The sequence below is a fragment of the Microchirus variegatus genome (genome assembly GCF_963457635.1).
Source record: "Microchirus variegatus genome assembly, chromosome: 1".
Taxonomy (NCBI): domain Eukaryota; kingdom Metazoa; phylum Chordata; class Actinopteri; order Pleuronectiformes; family Soleidae; genus Microchirus; species Microchirus variegatus.
Genome location: NC_139802.1, coordinates 17,616,388 through 17,636,376, shown reverse-complemented (window position 1 = coordinate 17,636,376; position 19,989 = coordinate 17,616,388). Strand labels below are relative to the sequence as shown.

Here is a 19,989-nt window from a genome sequence, read left to right as displayed (position 1 = left end):
TTACATATTTTTGTATACATTTGGGAAATTTGTATATTTCTCAGTAAATGTTAATGTATCTGCGCTTGGTTAAAAAAAGAAATGAATCAGTCTAATTATCAGGATTAATTATAAGAGGAAACTTAGGCTTTGATTCACAGACTCTGACATTCACTGACAATACCAGAGTCCTTAAAGTTGTTTTCCTTTCATCCAGTTCTGACACTGTTCAGGTGAGAAACAGCAATTATGTTAGTAATCGGTATCAAACTTAGTTGTTTCTGGAATAAGAATGTTTAGAATGTTCACAGCAATCTGGAAAGAAAACTGCTGTTAATGCTGTTTACTGTGTAGCAAGAGCAAATATACACATATAGCTTCTTTAAAGAACTAAAAGGAAGCCAAAGAAGGTCACAATTAAAATGAAATTTAATGAACAGGAAACTAGCATATGTGGATCTGTCAAAAAAATTCACCCATATATTTATTGCACTGAAGTGTTTACAAATGCATTTATGCAAAAGAAACGTTAAGAGCCATAATTATCTGCCACAGTTATCTGATGCTGCACACCGACCTTATATTGCATATACATCACTTTACACAATCTCATTGTCTCCGTATATGTAACTGCTTTTATTTGATTTCTATACTGACATTTGCTGAAATGAAATCTGTTGACTTTGTGATAGACACTAGCCAAAACTGTTTAAAATCAGTAGAATCTGACAAACAACCCAACAAAGAAACCTGGGCTGTGCTGTTTGTCCTCTGTTGTCAGCATCGGCAGATCTATGGTGCATAGAAATACAAGTTCACTTAAGTCCATAAATAAATTCAAAACTTGGTGCAGAGTGAAGTTGGCTGGAGACCAGAGCATGTCAGCCACAGAAGGTGTGGAGTTCCCCGTCACTGATGCCCTGTTGCTTCAACAACCTGAGAGATTAACACAAAGGAAACCAAAAGCTGATAAACTTCCAACAAGTTTTGTTTTCAGTGATGCATTTTAAAAAATCTATAAGAGTATGGAGCCACATGGTTGGTTTACTGGTTAGCACTTAAGCGGTTGGAACAATGGCCTTTCTGCATGGAGTTTGCGTGTGTGTGGGTTTCCTCAATCCATCTCAACACATGCAGACGACAGTTAGGTTTAACTGGAGGCTATATAAATGCATGTTTAAAGTCAGAATAGTGAAGTGTATTTTACAAACCTTATTGCTAAATCTGTGAAGGCAGTGGGGCCACACACGCACACATAGCATTTAGATCCCTCTGGCTTCTTGAGGAAATCCTGTAACTTGGACTCATCAACCCGACCTGTCCTGCCAGTCCAGCTTTCACAGGGTTCAGAGAGGACGTACTCCACCTGAAACCTGAAAACACAACAGTGGTTTTTTATTGCTTTTGTCAATTATTGGCATTCTATAAACATAATCAATTTTCACCAATTTAGGAAGAAACAATAGGTTGTCATACTTGTCATTATTAGCAGCTAGCTCGTCCAGTTGGCAGTGCCACAGAATGTCCTCCTCCCGCCGGTTAAAGAACAGAAGTTTGGTTTTTCTGAGAGCACACAAAAAAACAAATTGTGACTTTGTAAATCCAAGGCTTTGTCTGTCTATCGCACACTATACAGTAGACACTTTTTTCAAACATGCCATGAGTTTTAGAGAGAGAAATACACTATTTAACATCATAAAATAAAGAGATAATGCTAAGAGTGATAGAAGTAATTTAGAACAACTATTGATCCTCCTGATCCAAGTCACACAGTTCCCACCTGATGCTGTCATGGTCCTGGGCCAGCTGAATGAGGCGAGCCATGGGTGTGAATCCTGTACCTGCTGCTAACAGGTAGAGGTGTGTGACATCACGGAGCGGGCGGACAGTAAAGGGGCCCTCTGGACCACTAGTGGATACATGGTCTCCTGTAGAGTTAGAAAGTACTTGAATAATAACACTCATATACAGTATATATAATGGATCACACGAATTCAAAGGCAGAATGTATCCAAGTATGAGTATTATTTTTGACTTGCCAATGTTGAGGCTGTTGAGATGTTTGGTGAACACTCCATCAGAGTAGATTTTTATCATGAGGTAGAGATCTGATTCCTGTGAGGAGAGCTGAGAGGCTGCTGTCAGGTCCTGATCTACTGGAGTGTAGGGTCTCACTACCTCTGTGTCTGGATATAGAAATAAAATGACAGGTGTTTATTTTAGTTTGTCTAACACATGTTTATCAATGATGGTGAACATAAGAAATGAAACAGAAATATGTCTGTAAATTGCAGTAGAGCAGATTTCAACGTTTGAAGTGAACAGTGAACCTTGAATGAGGGCTTTGAGGTAGACGTGTTTTCCAGCAGGCACGTGCATGACGGTCCCTGGTGGCAGTTGCAGTCTGAATATATGGGTGTTGTGGTTTACGTCAGTCTTGGACACCAGCACACAATCCCGATAGTAAGGAGCTGAAACATACAATGGGTTTTACCTGTTATCTAAATAAAGCTTTAAAAAATTGGTATGGAAGAGGAAGCGGCTCTCACTGTGATGAGCCTACCCAAGCCTCTGATTTATTTGTATGTCACCTCTGTCTTTTTTGAGTAGAAATGTGTTGTGGAATTCCATTGGTTGACCAAGGCTCGTCCATTTTCCTTTAGCCTGCTTGCGAATGCTGACCTGGATCTTTCCCACAGAGAAAGCCGTATTTACTGTTGAAGAGATAACAGTTTAAGAATACAAGTCTATGAATTTAAACACACTTTTTTGTTAACATAGTAAGCTCTTTTCTTTTCTTACCAGAAACATTTTCCTCTACTTCATCAGCTAAACCTGAAAGAGCATGAACAGCAAACGGGTTTTGCCAACAACAATATCATGTGTACATCAAAATATTGTGTGTTTTTGCTTAATGGAAATCATGGTTGATGCATGCAGATGTGTACAGAAAGACAACACTCAGTAGTCTCAGGATATCTTCTGTTAACATCAGAATTTCTACTGTACTTGTTTTTATATGACAGGAATAACAGAATTAAATATTAATGAAAACAGTTGGTTTAACATTAATGACACTCCTGAATGGCTACCTACAAAACAGTAGCTAATCCTAGCACTAACAAACAAGCAAGTTAATGTTATTTACTGGACACTATGGCGCTTTTTAAAACTGAATAAAGACAGATCTAGGGAAGAAAGAAAGTAAATATCAGGGAACTAAGTAATAAGTGCCTCACTTAATAAATATGTACTCACATAAATGTATCATATAGGACAGTTTGCCAAGCATTACTTCCACTCGTAAAACACCCGCCTTGAGATCAACAGTAGTACACCCTGAGCTGGGAATCTGATGGGGAAAAAAACAGAATGCATAAACATTGTATGCCAAGACATATCCATATCTGTGAAAGCAATGCTTATAATAGACCAATTACACACACATAAAATGGTGGTATTTCCTGTCACCATATAATTGTAATATTACGAGCAATAAAGTTGTTTTTTTCTGCTGTAAAGCTGTCATTGGAAAGTCAAATTAATTATCCTGACACATTAAGTTTATCAAAGGGACTTTAAGCCTGCTTTTTAGTTTAGTGTATATATTAATGCTGTGTACTGTTGTTGGATTTGGTCTCCTTTACACACTCATACTATGTGATCAACAATGTGCTGAGAATCTCAACAGCAGCTTCACTCAGCTCATGGAGTCCTTACCTTTCTCTTGGCATAAACGACCAGATGAACAGTCCCATCGGTTTGGAACCAGTCAAACCTACATTAACGGCAAGTATGAAGTTTACATATAAATGTGTATCACACTGTATTTCATGTTTTACATGAGTGTGTAATATATTCTATACCGAGGCCGGGAGTCTTTGTCGCGCGGAGGAGCCAATGTGGTTGGTTGTGAGAGGCCAGTCATTGGTGGAGGTGGAGGGATGATGGCTGAGAAGAAAAACTGAGACCATCACTACAATAAAAAGGTAATCCACTGTTCTTGCACTGTACATACTAGGACTGAAAAAATGAATCTTGAAAAAATTAGAACAAGCTCCCTGAATGTGAATAATATAAGAAATCATTAAAACTGAATATTTTTGTTTTGTATAAAAAACAAGACCTATGAGAACCTCATCATTTTGAGGTGTGGGAAACACCAATCAGCTTTTTACTATATAATATGTATGTCTGTGTACATGTGTACCTCTCATAGCTGTGGTGGACTTAGTTGCCATCTTACCCACCAGGCACTCTTTCAGCATGGACTCATAGTTCACCCAACGATGGACCTGTGTATAAACATACCGTAACCATAGCAACATATGTCAACCTTTGTGGTTTCCCCAGAACATTTGTTTACAAGTCTATGAAACAGTTAAATACAACTTTTTACCATCCAGGTGTACTGTAATGTATACATTACATACCTGATCAAACAGGTCAGTCCCATCTATTCCAGCTGCCCTCATCAGCTCCTCTTCTCCACCAGGGTGGTAGTCCATGTAGGGAGTTACATTGTACACAAGACCTGAAAACATAGAGATAAACTACAATCAATTCCAAGCTCATGTCATCCTGCAGACTGGGGTTCAGTGCAAACACTGTAAGGTAAAAGTAGCTCAACCTGAATGACTCAGTATCTCCTTCACAACTTTCTCTAGAGTGAAAACCCCCTTTGTACCTTGCTGTTATTGCACACTCACCTCTAATGCAAGTCCAGCAGTCATTTCTTGTGTTGTGTTTCTTTAGCTCCTCCACGGTCACTTCGATCAGACGCCCCCTGAGTCCAGTCAGGTCTTTACCACTCTTGGAAAAGCGGATCCAGTCCATGAGACTGTGACCAGGCTTTAAGGCCACCTAATCAAGAAAGGGCAGAGTCGTGAAATATTATTTATGCTCATCTGCAGATGTGCTGAGGCATCATCCTGAGTCTACAGAGAAAATTATACACTGGATGATGTAAACACGAATTACAAATTTAACATCAAACATACACTGTATAACTTAATTATAAATGATCGGGTTGAAGATATAATTTATTTTCAATAGCAAAATATACATGTGTAGCCTGTTTTAGCTGCTAGTGTTTACCTTGCTCCTCCCGGACTGACCGGATGATGAGACCCGCTGCTGGGAGCTCGGCGCAGGGAAGGACTGGGTTGGAATGTTCAACATGTTGTGAACGCTTCGCAGACAGCCCCAAATTCCGAGAAACCCTAATCAAAAAACGGTAATTTGCCACAAAAGCACATTAACGACACTCCCGTAGTCGCGCCGACTGCTTGGTATCCACTGGTACAAGATCTTCCTGTATTGAAACACATCACTTTCAAAACAGTGTTGAGCAATGCTGCTTAGCTAGAAGGCTAGGCTAACCAGACGTATCGCACTGGCGTCCTGACTCGTAACAATAAATTATACATATTCAGCGCGTTAATTAAATAAACAAGCAAATACAGTCGCCGTTGTACATGTATTCGTGACTACAAGCTAACTTTGACGTCCCAGCTTCCGTCTGTACTACATTAGACGTCGCACATTTTGACGACAACGTACACAAATGATGTCATCAAGGTGCGACACACCCCCAAATACCATTTCCTGTCTGTTTTATTCCTCCAGTGTTTAAATGTATGTATGAGACTTAGGTTTGTCAGCAAGAATGTAATGCTGTTAATATAATTAAATTAAAAAATATTTAGAAGAGGCATACGTGCCAAATTAATAGCAGTAATAATTACTGTATTACATTCAGTTGTGCTAGTTATTAGTTTACAACAGAAGCCATTTAAAATAAAGGAGATAAACACGGGTGTAATGAATCACATTAATTAGGTGTCTGCATCTTTGGTAATGTCATTTGTTAGATATTTGTGTTTACATTTGTTTAATGACAAAATGGCTGCTGTAAAATTATGTGACGTAAATACTTGCTTACATTGACATGGTTAAGACAGCAACTCGATCATTAATTCAACTTAACATGACAACAGTTATGCTGATAACTCACCTGCGCTAAATCTCCTGAAGAATGCAACAAAAGCTGAGCCTTTGCTCAAGCCACTGTCACTGTCGTCCTCATCTTCCTCATCTTCCTCTTCTTCTGAATCTCTCCGTTTGTCACCTAACATAGTGAAAGCGGAGCATCTCACACAGATTTTGTGTAGTATACAGTGTATTCTTCACTGTGGCAGCTGAAGGGTTTGCTTCTGGAAGGCTAATCTGCTAAGAGGATTTTAGTACAAGTGACTTGCTGTAGGCGTGCATGTGCATGGAAAACCTGATGAACTGATGAACACATGCAAGTTACACATTTGGTTTTCCTTCCACACATAATCATGCTATGTGTGCACAATTATAATAGTTGGATGTTCAAATTATAATTCTATGCAGTATCATAAAAAGCCATGAAACCCTCATGTGGAGCACAAAGTTGTAGACAATGAATGAATAATGAAAAGCTATTCACTTAAACGTATGATACCCCTGTGCCCTAATATGTTCCTAAAAATTGGTTCATATTCCCCAGACATTTGTTCATGTTATTAAGACAATCATTATCCCATTGTGAAAGTGGTTCCTGCACACCTGGTGTTTCATTCTCATTCATTGATTAATTCATAACAGTGCATTACCTGTGGTGTTGAAAGACTGAATAAAATTGTATAATCATCTTTAGTCGATCACCCTTCCAATTGCGCCTTAATTGTTCAATACGATTATGTAATATTTGTGTTTCTTTTGTTATATGTTATGCAGCAATAAAGGACCAGTGGACTTGTGTGGAGTGCCACATGTTTTTAATGCAGCTACCAGCAGATGGCAGCAAATATCATAAACTGGGATACAAAGTTCTAAGTGTTATTTTGTTATATTCACAACATTGCACTTAACTTTGAGATAAGTTGTATTCTCTTACACAGGTATATTGATACTTTTTGAGCATATATTTCACACACAAGCTGAGTGCTGTGACTGTGATCTGACTAGTGCATCTTAAAATCATTTGTTTTTTGTGTTTTTATTAATAATCTGTTCTCCCCCTGTCATCCTTTAGTCCATCTCTTCTTGTCATGTGTTCTGTCACTCCACCCATTTCCCCATTTCTCCCCATGGACCCAGCACAGGGGCAGATAATTACAATTTCAAAAACCATTTGCCAGATCATTACCAGCTAATCCCATGTTTGGTCTAATGAGTCACGCGCCTTATTTGCCACGGTGATGGGCAGCTTGGGACCCTTTCACAAACACTAGCCAAGGACCACCAAGCTGCTTCATAGGGCCCCCACATTGTTGGGACTGGGGTGGAGGGTGGTGGTGGGATGTTTCTCAAGGAAAACCAGCTATCACAAGCAGAGATGAAATTAGAGCACAGAGTACTAAGTGTAAATCAACATTTTTGTAATTATTATTTAGACGTGCTTGCTGGAAAAGACTATCAAATATTAGCATTTGTCATCATCATATTGACTAAAGTATCTTTATATAGTGCTCACTAAAATGTTAATTTTCTCAAACGGATGAATTATCCTTTTATTTTTATTTACTTAAGTCCTAATTAATTACAGACTGTCAGTATCTCAACAACTCATTATTACCCATAATGAAATTTGTGTTTTATAAACTTTGTAATTAGCTGAGTTAATGAAGCCATTTTAAGCAGCACGGTGCCCTGCAGCAACAGATCCAGCATGAGTTTGTTTTCCTACCAGTGCCTGTTTTTTCTTTTTCTTTCTTTCTTTTTGCCGGGGTCAGCTGTTAATGGAGGCTGCCAGGCGTTGTTTTACTTAAGACACAGAAGGACTCGTTACAGTGTTTTTGAATCCAAGTTTCAGCCAAGTTGTGTACAGTGTGCATGGCAGGATGGAGCTCCAGGCTGCTCCGGCACACAAAGCAGACACAGTTGATGTTGGCAAAGATTTCAGTTAATTATGTCCTTAACTTTGGTGAGAGTAGTACCACCTGGTGAAAGACTTAGTGCAGCCTGCAGAAGGTAAATATACTGTATCTAACCCCTAATCGCAATTAGCACCTAAGCATATGTGGGACTGCCTCCAGCTATATTAGCATATAACTCTGATCTGATCTGGTTCTGTCTTCAGGTTTTTTTTTTCTGTCCACACTACTGTCAGTGAGCCCCTGCTCATGCTGCCAAGTTTCTCTCTATAATACTGTATGGTTTTGATCTCAGTGTTTACGCCTCATTTGTTCATCTGTATAAATGGGAAAACAAACTTTTTTGAATCCGTGACCACATGATCTCCTGTTCACTAAATTTGTACATGCTCTACAGAAAGCAAAAACAGAAACTTTGAATCTGTTGATTGTTTGGGCCATAAAATCTCAGAACATTTTTTAAAAAGCTTGATTTGTTGATTGTTTCCTAAAGATGCAATTACGATCTTCTTAAACGTCTTAGTTTGAACACAAACCAAAATGATTCAGTTGTAATGTCTGATGATGATTTATTTGTTATATCACCCGCAAAGAAACCAGGAAATTCAAGAAGCTGGAAAATCAGAGACAAAACATCACTCAAACCAATAAATCAATGATCAAAATATTTGGTGAATAATTCAGTAATCACTGACAATTCATACAACCCTCTAAACCTCACTTTCATATCTAACCTCACCACCTACATTTACTTATTTCTTCCAAAAAAATCTAATGTATAAACACATCTGTAGACATGTAAGTATACACAATCATTTGTTGGTGTATATGCATTTCCTAATTCAGATTGGGGTTTTTTGTATAGTCTTTGGTAACTTCCTGCCGGAGTCTCCATCTGTGCCAGGGCTTTACATTGTAGCTGTGAAAACAGGCGGCATGACAAACACGTCTTCGTACCAAAAGCAGCCCATTAGACCTTAATGTCCATCTGTTTCTTTGTCTACATGTTCAAGTCTCACTGCCAGTGTCTTCCTGCATGTAAACATTAACACCCGATGGACTGTTTGCTGTCGTTGTTGACAGTATTTTCCCAGCGCCACACAGGTTATGAATGCACATGCATGTCCATATGGTTGTACACGTGGCGTACAGGACTGTGTTTACTTCAGCCCGAAGCAAAATGTTAGCTTTTTTTGAGGGGGGAAAAACAGGGAACGATATACTTTGCTGGGGACTTTTCAACTGCAGAAGAAACACTTTCTCAAATGAGGAGACATCACAGGCAGAGTTTACAAGACATTAAGATTAAATACCTAAAAATAGATGGCTACAACTGAGTAAGATCGACGGGGTGAAATAAGAATGTAAATCAATATTAAAGAGCTGGATTAACTGGCTTTAAAATGGAAACGGTGCAGGGGATAAAATAAATCAATTAGAGAGCATAAACCTGCATCAAGGCTGCTCTGTTTCCACAGTGTCAAGAAAAACCTTGATCCCTGTCTGTGTTCTGGGTAAATCGTAATAAAAATGTTACCTAAATTATGGATTAAAATGGAAATGGACAAGTTTTTGGCTTCAAGATTGCACATTGTAATGGGGGCTATTATTATCTCCTTTTTTAACAAATTAAATGCACCATAAAGCCTTGCGTTTCTGTGGGAAAAAAAACGAGGACTCTTGATGATTTTTGTATTCTGCATACACAACTGCAGCTCAGAGCTATAATGTACCTATGTCCGGCAGTAATGCATTATTATTGATGCCTCTGTGTCTTTTGGACTAAATCCAAACAATAATACACTTAGTACTGCTCGAGACAAGCCGCCTGTTGCCTCACCCAAAGTAGTTTGGAATATTTAAAATAGTGTGAGGTGAAAAAAAGGCATCGATCTGGGCACTATGGTAACAGAATAACTTGATAGCAACTTGTTGTGTCCTTTTGCAAATACTAACCTGTCCAGAGTGTATCCTGCCTTTCACCCTGTGTCAGGTGGGATTAGCTCCAGTGATCCACGACCCTCATGTGGAGGATAAAGTGGTAAACAATGGATGAATGGTGCTAATACATATTCATACAATGTATGTGTTTCACTTTTCTTAGTTTCCTCGTACATCTCTGACCATGTTTACCAGCTTGTCACTGGCTGTCTGTTACCTGAGGGATGGAAGTATGTGTTTATTATGTTTCAGCTTCTTATCACTGGAAAATACTATCGCATAGTTCCTCACAATGAGCGACCCCTTTGTCCTCCCACAGCTATTTGATCCAGTAGACATATTAGATATGCATTACTACAGCTTTAAATATCTGATCAGATATGTGAGACTGCAGAAGACTTATATCACCTTTTAATGCGGTCTTTAGGAGCTGCAGTTAAATACAGCTGTAACTGTGAAAGGTGAGATCTGTGAACAAGCGCTGCTTCCCACCTTCTTACTGACCGCCTTGCTGACCCATCACCTTTGACCTCAGCTCAGGGATTGATTGATTCTCTGAACTGAACTGATTCTGCCTCGACCCTGGTGGCTGTGTCTACCTCAGCTCCATGGTCACAACAGGTCAATGTCCCATAAACACACGACCCTCTGTATCTTTGACTGTATGATGTACCTAATTAAATGAGTTTTATTGTATTTCTTTGTAATTTCTCACTGTGTTTTATCCTTATTTTATAGTTTATGTTGCACTTAAGTTTTAGTACCAATACCTGTGTTTTATCTAAACTTTAAACTTTTATTTTAGATTTTAGTTTTATAATGTTTTATCCTTGTTTTTCGAGTAGTTTATAATCAGACTTACATTCATGCATTTTTGTAACTTTTATTTATTTGTTTATGTTTTAGATTTTAAGGGTTTGTATTGTCCAAGTATTCTTTAATTTTCTTAATTCTGGCTTGCTTCTTGGAATGGGAGCATGTCTTTTTGAGGAGAAGACATGGCTCCGCCAGCCAGGGCTACGTGAATGACTCCATGAAGTAACTCGGCTGGACAAATCTCACTGAGAGACCGTTCGACCTGTGGGAGGGAACAACATGGCATCGGATTCAAAAATGTCCTCAGGGTGACTTTAGTTATGGGTGTAAACATATCCAGAAAGTGCTTAACACAAAATCTCTTGAACATTGTGAAAAAATATTATTGGGCCTCATCTATCATTACTTTTTTTTTTATTTAAGTTATTACCTAAATAAAAGTTTGTAAGAAAACCACCTCATAGTCATGAAGTGTTATTAAAGGTACAGTGTGTCTTTCTGCATGGATTTAGCATGTTCTCTGCCAAATCAAATACGCAAATCATCCGCTGTGGCGACCCCTTATTCCAAATAAGAAAGCACTGGTGAAAATCTTCACAGCACTTTTTAAAGATTGAATGTACAATATATGCTGCTCCATGAGATGAAGCCATGGGGAAGAATAAACACAGTTCACTCACCCCCCAACTTCAAAGCATCTTTACCATGCTAAAAAATACAAAGGGGTAGTTGCTGTGGTCAGACTGCATTAATGTCGGCTAATGGCTTCTAATGGCAACCACAAAACACGATCAAATTGTTTCAAAATGCAAACACTCGCACTGTCATGCTGTATCTTTCATTCTCCCCCATCCAAACATACAGTAGGTAAAGCAGATCACATCAAAACAGATAGAGGTTGTTCTATTGGTGTTCATATTCTCTTTGTCTATCAATAGGTTCCATGGAGAATTCTAATGACCCAAAACATGGTGTATTGGTAAGTAAACTACTTTTTTTTTTCTCCACACGGGGAATAAACCCACACCAAACCTCACACACATAAGAGGATCAAACTGAACATCTAAAAGTCCTATTGCTGCGTTGTTGAACTGTCTCTTTGTTTCTTTCTTTGTGTGCTCTTTGTTACGAGCCTCTGCAAACTTAGTGTATCACTATGTGTGAAAACATTTGTATTCAAAAAGTACACACACTCATATTGTCCACCTGTAGCTCAATCCAACACTGACAAACTTTACAACCTCAGGAGCTTTTTTTCATGGTTTTCTTGGCTATGAAACTAAAAACAGAGGAAAAGAAAGTAAAAAGTTATATGCTTGTGTTTATTTTTCCTTTTATCCTTCTGATGTTTAGTGCATGTTGCCTTTCACTCTCATCTTGTCAGGTATTGTTTTTTTTTCTTCTTCTCTACATTCATCCTGTTAGCTTCAGTCTCTTTATAAATACTATTTCATCAGTCGGTCCTGACAGGGTTAATTTATCTTGAGCGGAAACAATAAGCAGGAGACAATGCAGTTGACACTAAATGATGTCCTCCGTAATAAGTCTGACCTTTGATGTCTTCATAAATGCGCCGCACTTGTTGTAATTAATAGAAGCATCATGCTCATAGTAATTGCTTCGTGCCTCGTTGCTGACAGTCCTAATAAAGTAGAACAGGGCTTATTAATTACTGCTTACAGGGTGCTAATGATTTCACATGGAGCCCTGCGAGGTCAGGCCAGGCGGTCTAATCACCACTGAGCAGGTAAAGGCCTACTCCGTGGGTCTGTGGTGGGAGTTTTAGGGGGAAGAAAAGAGATCTACAAAGACATCTAAAATAGTTTGGATCATTTGTCCAAATGAAGACATTTTCTCAATTCAGCTACATGATTGAGCTCACGTTACTAAAGTGAGATTATGTTACTTGCCTGTCTAAAGATGCATATCCTCGTGATTGGTGATAATAAAAGTGACAGGTTAGGTTTGGTCTGGCCTCATGAGCAGGGATGTTGCCAACAGATAATTTACCTTGGGTCCCAAACAGAGAGTAGACCCTCAGAAACAGCTGGCATAATATTATTATGCCAGTCCAAAGCATTCATTTCTTATTAAAAGTTAATTTTAATCTGGAGAAGAACCGTGCAAAGAGCACACAGCCTTGGTGGGCTCTGATGCTGAGGATCAGAGGTTGGGATGTGGTCCTATTCACCTTGACCCCCGCCACCTAATCGCTGATGCGGCACACTATATTATTTCTTCCCTTTTCGCTTTTTGTCAGCGATACCTGGTTGTTGCACTTTTCCTGGATAATAAATTCTGTTTGCTTCTGATAACAGTGAGGCCCATGTTTACCAACAAGTGGCAGTGAAATGTCTCACCTTTCAAGGGTAAATATTTACTCTCCCACACTTCACTATCTCAGAGAGGGATAAAGACTGGGCTGACAATGACTTAAAGAGAGTGAGGCCAGATTTAGGGTGCAAACAGTGGTTGAATGAGCTGACAGTGTGAGCACAGCTGATAGTGTTTAAATCATGATATCTCCCTCCATAGACCCCGCATTGTTCTCGAAAGCCTCTGGCCATGTTTTACAGCATAATTAGAGCTTATTTTACTTGAACCCACGTGCTATACATTCCCATCTGTGTGGCTCTCACTTCCTTCCTAATCCAGACGCTGGAAGAGATGCGGTTGCTTTGCATGTGACTTTTAGCCGTATATCGGCGGTCCTGTATGTTTGTGTCCGGTAAAGAACTTTCTATTTTTAAATGGCTCTTACTGTATGTGACAAAATCACACAAGCATAGCTGTGTTTTAATTTACAACCATTTCATGAGAGCCTTTTGAAGTTGTAAGCATTAAGTTCTGGTTTGTTAGGTGCAAACAGACATGTCTAAAAAGCATGAGACATGTATCCATAAGCAGAAATGCGTTTCTGCTAACACAGAACATGGGAAGTATGTTATAACTGATTTGAAAACACTTTGCTAATAGTAAAATAAACTGTATTAAATGTATTTATTAGGATCCAAACCGTTGCCTGCTGTGAAATCAGCCACCTAAAAGGTTTGCAGGTATGTCCAAAAGACAGGAAATGGCAAGCTCGTTGATAATGTTGGCAGGACTCTTCGGTGAGGAGTTTCCCACATTCTTATGCTTGTTGCCAGACCATCAGCAAATCACTCAAATATGTTTTTTTAACATTCCCAGGTGGGAAAGAAGGACATATCACAACCGCCACTAGCTGGCACTAGTCCCTTTGAGGTAGGGGGACAGCTTGTGGAGGGAATGCATGTCTTACTGCCATGTCCTAATATGGGTATTAGCTGTTCTATAGTAAATATCTTGTGCCACTGCCTACTTGTAACTTGAGACTTTGAGATTTTGTGTGTTAAATTGTCTGTTGTTGTCTTGGCGTGGCCAACAATTCAGAGTTAATTGGCAAACTGGTGTAATTGATGTAAGAAACCTGGCCACTGCAATGTTTTTATGTTCCGTGTCGACTTAATCTCACCAGGTCATATTCATGAATTCTTCCAGTAGTTGTACATTGTGAAAATATCTGTCCTGTCCTCCACGTTTGCTCATTCAAGCTGTCAGGAGTGTCACAGAGCAAACATGGCCTCAGGGGGTCAGCAAATTGGATGATGTGAGTTAAATCAGCTTTTCCAAAACCAAGCAAATGAGAGCAGCCTGTGAAGTGCATATAGTGGTTGACTTGAGATTATCTTCTCTTGATGAAAGTGTGTACGCAACATATTAAAACGCCATTAACACTGCGTTGCAGAGCCATGTTCATGGGCAAATACTCGTTTCAAATTTGACAAGTACTTTGGAGGGTAACACGTCAAGCCCATTGTGCAGGAATTTTAGCGGTCAATCAATTTATAAACTCATCATAGATGTGTTTTCTACAAAACTATAGTGAAACTGATGGTTCTGAAGGTTTTCCACTGTGACCGTCTTTCTATGTATTATTACTTAAGTAAAACATATGATTTAATGTTTAAAGTTAATACCAAAAACCTGTCATTTTTAGCCTTAAGTTTAGGATTAGTTTGTTCAAATTGATGCTCAAATTGAATGTTGAATATGCAGTGGAAGTTATCAGTGCTGTTACTAATGGAGCCATACTGGTTGCTCCCCAGTTGATCAGCACTTGCGCCTAATTATTAAAAGCTGGAGTGGAAACGGGTATGATGAAGCAGAGAACTCTTCTTCATCGTCCAACATCCTACTCGTCTTCATCTTCTCTCCTTTATTTCCATTATATTCAGGGCTATAAATGTCAATATCATGAAGGGCGAACAGATGATTTAGGTCATTCTACCTCCCAAAAAAACACACATCACCCTGACCAACCTACTACGTACAAATACACATCAATAGGAAACCCATGCTTTACTAATCAGCTAAGCTTTCTCTCGCCCCCGTCTCTTGATCCACTTGCAGTGTAGGATTGAAATCTGATTATGTCGGGTCACTCATCCAGATGGACCCATGTTCAGACACCCGCTCACCCCACCCTACACCACAATGGACCTTTGACCTCCCGCGTTGTTGCCTTGGAGACCTGTTCTGTGGAGATGGAGAGGGCGGAGGTGGGGAGGGCCCAGGAGGAGGAGGAAGAGGAGGAGGAGGAGGCAGTTGGGGGTGGTATATGTGTTTTGTATTCTGGGCTAATCTCACGGCTGGTTAAGCTCCATGAATAGAGAGTGAGCTGGCCATGAACATCTCGACCCCCCCTTACCCCCTTCCCTTCTCTCATCCCTCACTGTCTCTCCTCTGTGTCTTTTCTTGGGTACTCCACCTCTCTTAGTCCTCTTCTACTCTGCTCTCTGTTCTCTTTCTCTCTCGATCTCTCTCTGTTCTCTTTCTCTGCTCAGTGCCAGACAGATGGTTCAGACAACAAACATTTGTCTGACATTCAGCATCGCTGTCCACCCTGATAAATAAACTTTTGGGAAAGCAAGGGATTTTGTAAACAAGACATGTTATTTGCGTGGTACAGATGCACTTATTCATCACGTCTAAACACAATGATACAGCTCTCCTTGCCAGCTGGCACGTTTAACACAAAATATACTGACGATTACTAGATATTGTGCGTATACTGGATGTAAAGCAGAAGCAATTTTGGTGAAATCAAAGGAAAATTGTGGATTATAATGTCTTGTTTTCCTTATATTCATTCATATTGGTTATGCAACTAATGAAGGATTCACATTTGTTTGTAATTCTATCATATTTTTTTTATTTTTAGGTATTTATTCCAATGAGGTCAATGTAGTGTGAGGTGCATTTTTGTCATTTTTTAATGTAGGAAAGGCAGATGTGGACAGAGAAAGGCGTAGCAGGTCAGAATCAAACCCAAGCATCTACGAGGTAAGCTATCCAATGTCTCAGATAGATTTTTCTTTACTGACAGGCTGCATATAGACAGTGAATGGTAATCCTTCACTGTCATTTCAGCTTTATTCGTGTCACTTTTTTGAAGGCACTCGACAGGTTTTTAAAATCTGGTTTATCTTATTACACTGGCTCAAATACAAAAACTGGACATTTGAGTCAGTATTGCTAAATTTGTGTGGTCCAGATACAGATCCTATCTGGGTAATGGAATTACAATATTGGGTCAAAATGGATAGAGGTGTTTTCAAATTAAAGGCTGAAGATGTCACCAGCATGTTGAATATGACTTTCCAGATAAACCTGTTGTTATGCTGTAGAGGCTGTTGAATTAGAATTTTGTACACACCGTCTTGCTCAGAGGCACCCCAGCTCCTAACCCAACCCTCCGGTTTCCTTCCCAATTCCTTTCCTCTTGGCCATGTGACTCTTGTCTGGTGGAAATCTATGAACTCAGCAGTGTGGCTGACACAACATTTACCTCCAACATATCGCTTGCACTGAAAGATTTACCATTGATTGGTGAAGCAATAAAAGCACAATACTCTCAACATGGTGGAAGGCAACCCTATGTTCATAGTCGACAACAATCTGTTGTCACACATCCATGCTTTTTTTCTTTGTTCACACACCTCAGCTTCTTCTTCAGCTCTGAGGTCTGCTGGGTTTCCACCTGGCTGAAATCTCCTCCGTCCATCTGTGACGTATTGCACATACACATTACACTTCAGCCAACACCGTCCCCCGTTTATAAATATATCTATATCTTCTCTGCAATTATCAATAAACCCAAATGCACATTTGCACTTTACTTCATCTACTGTATGAGTCCACTTTAAGTGACTGAAAAGTGCAGGTGTGAAAGCACCCAGAGTCGTGACAGGTCATGGGATCACCACAGTCATTAGAATACATCTCCTGGGCACCAGGAATGGAGGGGGCAGCCGTATCAAATTTCAGGGCAATTTATTTAATAAATGACAAGACTTTTTTTTTTTAAAGCCAAACAGGTCCACCTTGTGGTGGTGCTATAGCGATAAAGTTAGCAGATGTCATGAGAAGTCTCAAAACCAACTTGTTAGTTTTCATTTCATTTCAACAGAATATTACACATTTGAGACAATTTATGGAAATGTGATGTCCTTGAGTTACATAAATGACTATGGTTCGCCGCATTCACTTGCTGTGGGGGGCACATCCTTGACCATGTCTGCACCCAGTAGATTTCCTGTATGAAAATGGCTGTAAAATCACACAACTCCACCCACTACATCAGTCAGCCTCTCCCAACCACAACCCTTAGTTCTAAAAACCCAGCCCTGAAGAACTGAGACCCCCGTTTTCCTGCTCTTCTTCCTGCGTGTAAGTTCCTGAGCAATGTCACATAGATCATCGAGACATCATCCATCATTCATCCTCTACCACTGGTTTACAATAAAATGTTGAAATGGCTTCCTGGAGCCAGTGTTCTGTGAGCCAGCAACACCAGTCTCACTTTAGTTTTTTCAGGCACTGTATGAATGTAAGTGTGTGAATATAATGGTCATTTTAGACTAGGAAAGCACTTTATTAGCTGAGTTGATCTGAGATATTGTATGTCTTGATCCCATCAGGGAGAACTGAAGTCCTAGAACTGACTGAATATGCAGTCATATCCACTCACCACGTCCTTCTGAACTGAGACCCATGTCATTTAATCCACATCTGGTGCTCCTGCTGCACAGAAACACAGACAGGTATAGACCTAAGTATCACATGTAGTCAATTAAGCCCCTGTGTCACTGTCCCCACACTCTGAGTTAAAATAATGTACTTGCATGCAGTCTGTTTACAATAAACTCTTTGTAAACTTCAAAAGTGTAGTCACACATTCTGTGAAATTAAGGTGACAAATCCCAATGTTTCAACTCTCTCTCCCCCTCTCCACACACACACACACACACACTCATATAGACTTGACAGTAACAGGGAAGTGTTGACAGCAGCGTCGTTGGTAAATATTGAATCTCGCCAGGCAGGCTCAGTCTAATCTCCCAGCATGCATCGGTCTGATGCTCAGCTTTCCAGGCGGACAGCTTTGCTGAGAGATATTTCCTAAACAGCTGTCATATGTTCTGCTATGTTGCAAACCAGACAAACACGTGAACAACTCAAGTCGGTCGTGTAACTCAAGTCAACAAGTGGAGCTGGCGACAAAATGTATATTTACAGATATTGCAACAAGACTTTAGCCTTTTACAGTTGATGAGAACACAGCAGACTAAGACGATGACATTATAGAATATAAACAACTGGATAATTTCTCCTCTTTTAACTCCATAATTGTAAGTTAAGTATTTCTGGTTTGGTGCTGTGTGTTGTGCATTATGTGCAACGTAGTGTTAATTGCTTCATTACATTTATTAGACGTGTTTGTTGTTGCTTTTCAGTATCTGATGACCTACCGCAAAGAGCAATTAATTCATTCCAATTTGCTGCTCTTTTATTTTTACAGTGTCTAAGTTCAGCTTCGATTTGATGTGATTGGCATCATAAATGAAATAAGTGCTCACCAAAGAATATAAAAATGACCACGTCATGTCATGTCTGTTATAGTTTATTTGAACTTCTTCAGAGGAGATCAATGTGTATTTGCTAATTCTGTCACCTACATTATTTTATGTGTATATGTAAACCGTATATAATAATTGCAATAGATTTGTTCATTTGTCATTTCTATCATCTTTAGCGTTTCCAGAATCTGTCACTGAGACAACTGGGACATTTTTTTTTTTTTTTTTAATGTAGTATCACTTGAAGTAACTTGGAAAGAGCTGTGTTTACTGGGCAAGAAGAAGAAAACAAGAAGAGGGAATAGCAACAACATTGTGGATGAAATAAAACGGTCATTATAGCCGAGGCTTTCTCACATCGTCTTTCACCAGTCTTCTCAGCTCTGTTTACTCCAAGACGAGAGAAAAGCAGATTTGTGCGGCGGCACAATCATTATGTACCTCCTCATGGACATTCCTGCCAAGGTTGAAATCTCCATTGCTAATATGAACTTTGCATAAGTGCTTATAATGGCGGCGTGGATTCAGCCTGGTTATTGTTTTTCCACTAAAGTAAAGCAAAGCTGAGAAAATTCCTGGGTAAATATAAACTTTGCTTAAGTACTTATATGGCTGAGCTCGCTCTCCCATATGGTCGCCAAAGGCACAAAGCCTCGGGGGGAATACCAAACAGTTCGGTTAAGCCGCCTCCATCCCCAGTCCACTACACAAAGCAGCGCTGGGCCTTTAGATAGTTAACAGCAGTGAGTGCTTTTAAACGTGACAGTGTTTGAGAATACTTTGCACCACTAAACACATGGAGATCTCCCACACTCCTGCTCTCGGGAGACTGATAAGATGAACTCATGGCTATAACCTGCTTTCAGAGTGGATTATTTATCTTTTCTCTCTATATATGTATTTATTTGTCTTATCATTAATGTTTCTCATTTATTATCTTTAATTGCTCTTCTATCACTTAAACACATTAATGCTACATACAGGATACAGATCACATGCTGAGTTGTGTATAATCTTTTAAAATGTCTTACATTTTTATGCAATTAAAAAGAAAAAGTACAAGCTACATTATATTTTTTTATCACTAAATTTATTATGTTCATAATCGATTAATCTGTCGAATATTTTCATGATTAATCGAGTAATTGTTTGGTATAAAAGTATAGATTAGAAATATCTTGCAAGGTTAAATAACATCGAATACAATGGGATTTGAAAAAGACACGTCAGCAGCAATGGTCATTACATTATGCAATAAGTTCAAGATTCATTGCCCGACTTGTGTCAATGAGATTCGAGATTTGATGTTGAACAAATGTAGAACTGCGGGAATGTTGACAGCACAGTGAAGACGTCGTAAGAGTAATTACTGTGCGGCTGTGGCGACGTTCAAGAACACCGACTCC

At 39.3% G+C, this 19,989-nt stretch overlaps 1 protein-coding gene across 1 annotated transcript; it reads right to left on the bottom strand.

The window, feature by feature from the left end:
* Positions 1 to 511: 511 nt before the first annotated feature.
* On the bottom strand, positions 512 to 5,452 carry cyb5r4 (cytochrome b5 reductase 4). The gene is made up of 15 exons (XM_083890804.1): positions 5,077 to 5,452; positions 4,689 to 4,842; positions 4,413 to 4,513; positions 4,190 to 4,274; positions 3,846 to 3,930; positions 3,700 to 3,757; positions 3,238 to 3,331; positions 2,782 to 2,814; positions 2,571 to 2,693; positions 2,310 to 2,450; positions 1,968 to 2,165; positions 1,760 to 1,904; positions 1,456 to 1,542; positions 1,191 to 1,352; positions 512 to 915 (listed from the first exon to the last, which is right to left on the bottom strand). Exons 1-15 carry the CDS (start codon positions 5,158 to 5,160, stop codon positions 861 to 863), a joined length of 1,605 nt encoding a protein of 534 aa, XP_083746930.1. The 5' UTR covers positions 5,161 to 5,452; the 3' UTR covers positions 512 to 860.
* Positions 5,453 to 19,989: the final 14,537 nt, after the last annotated feature.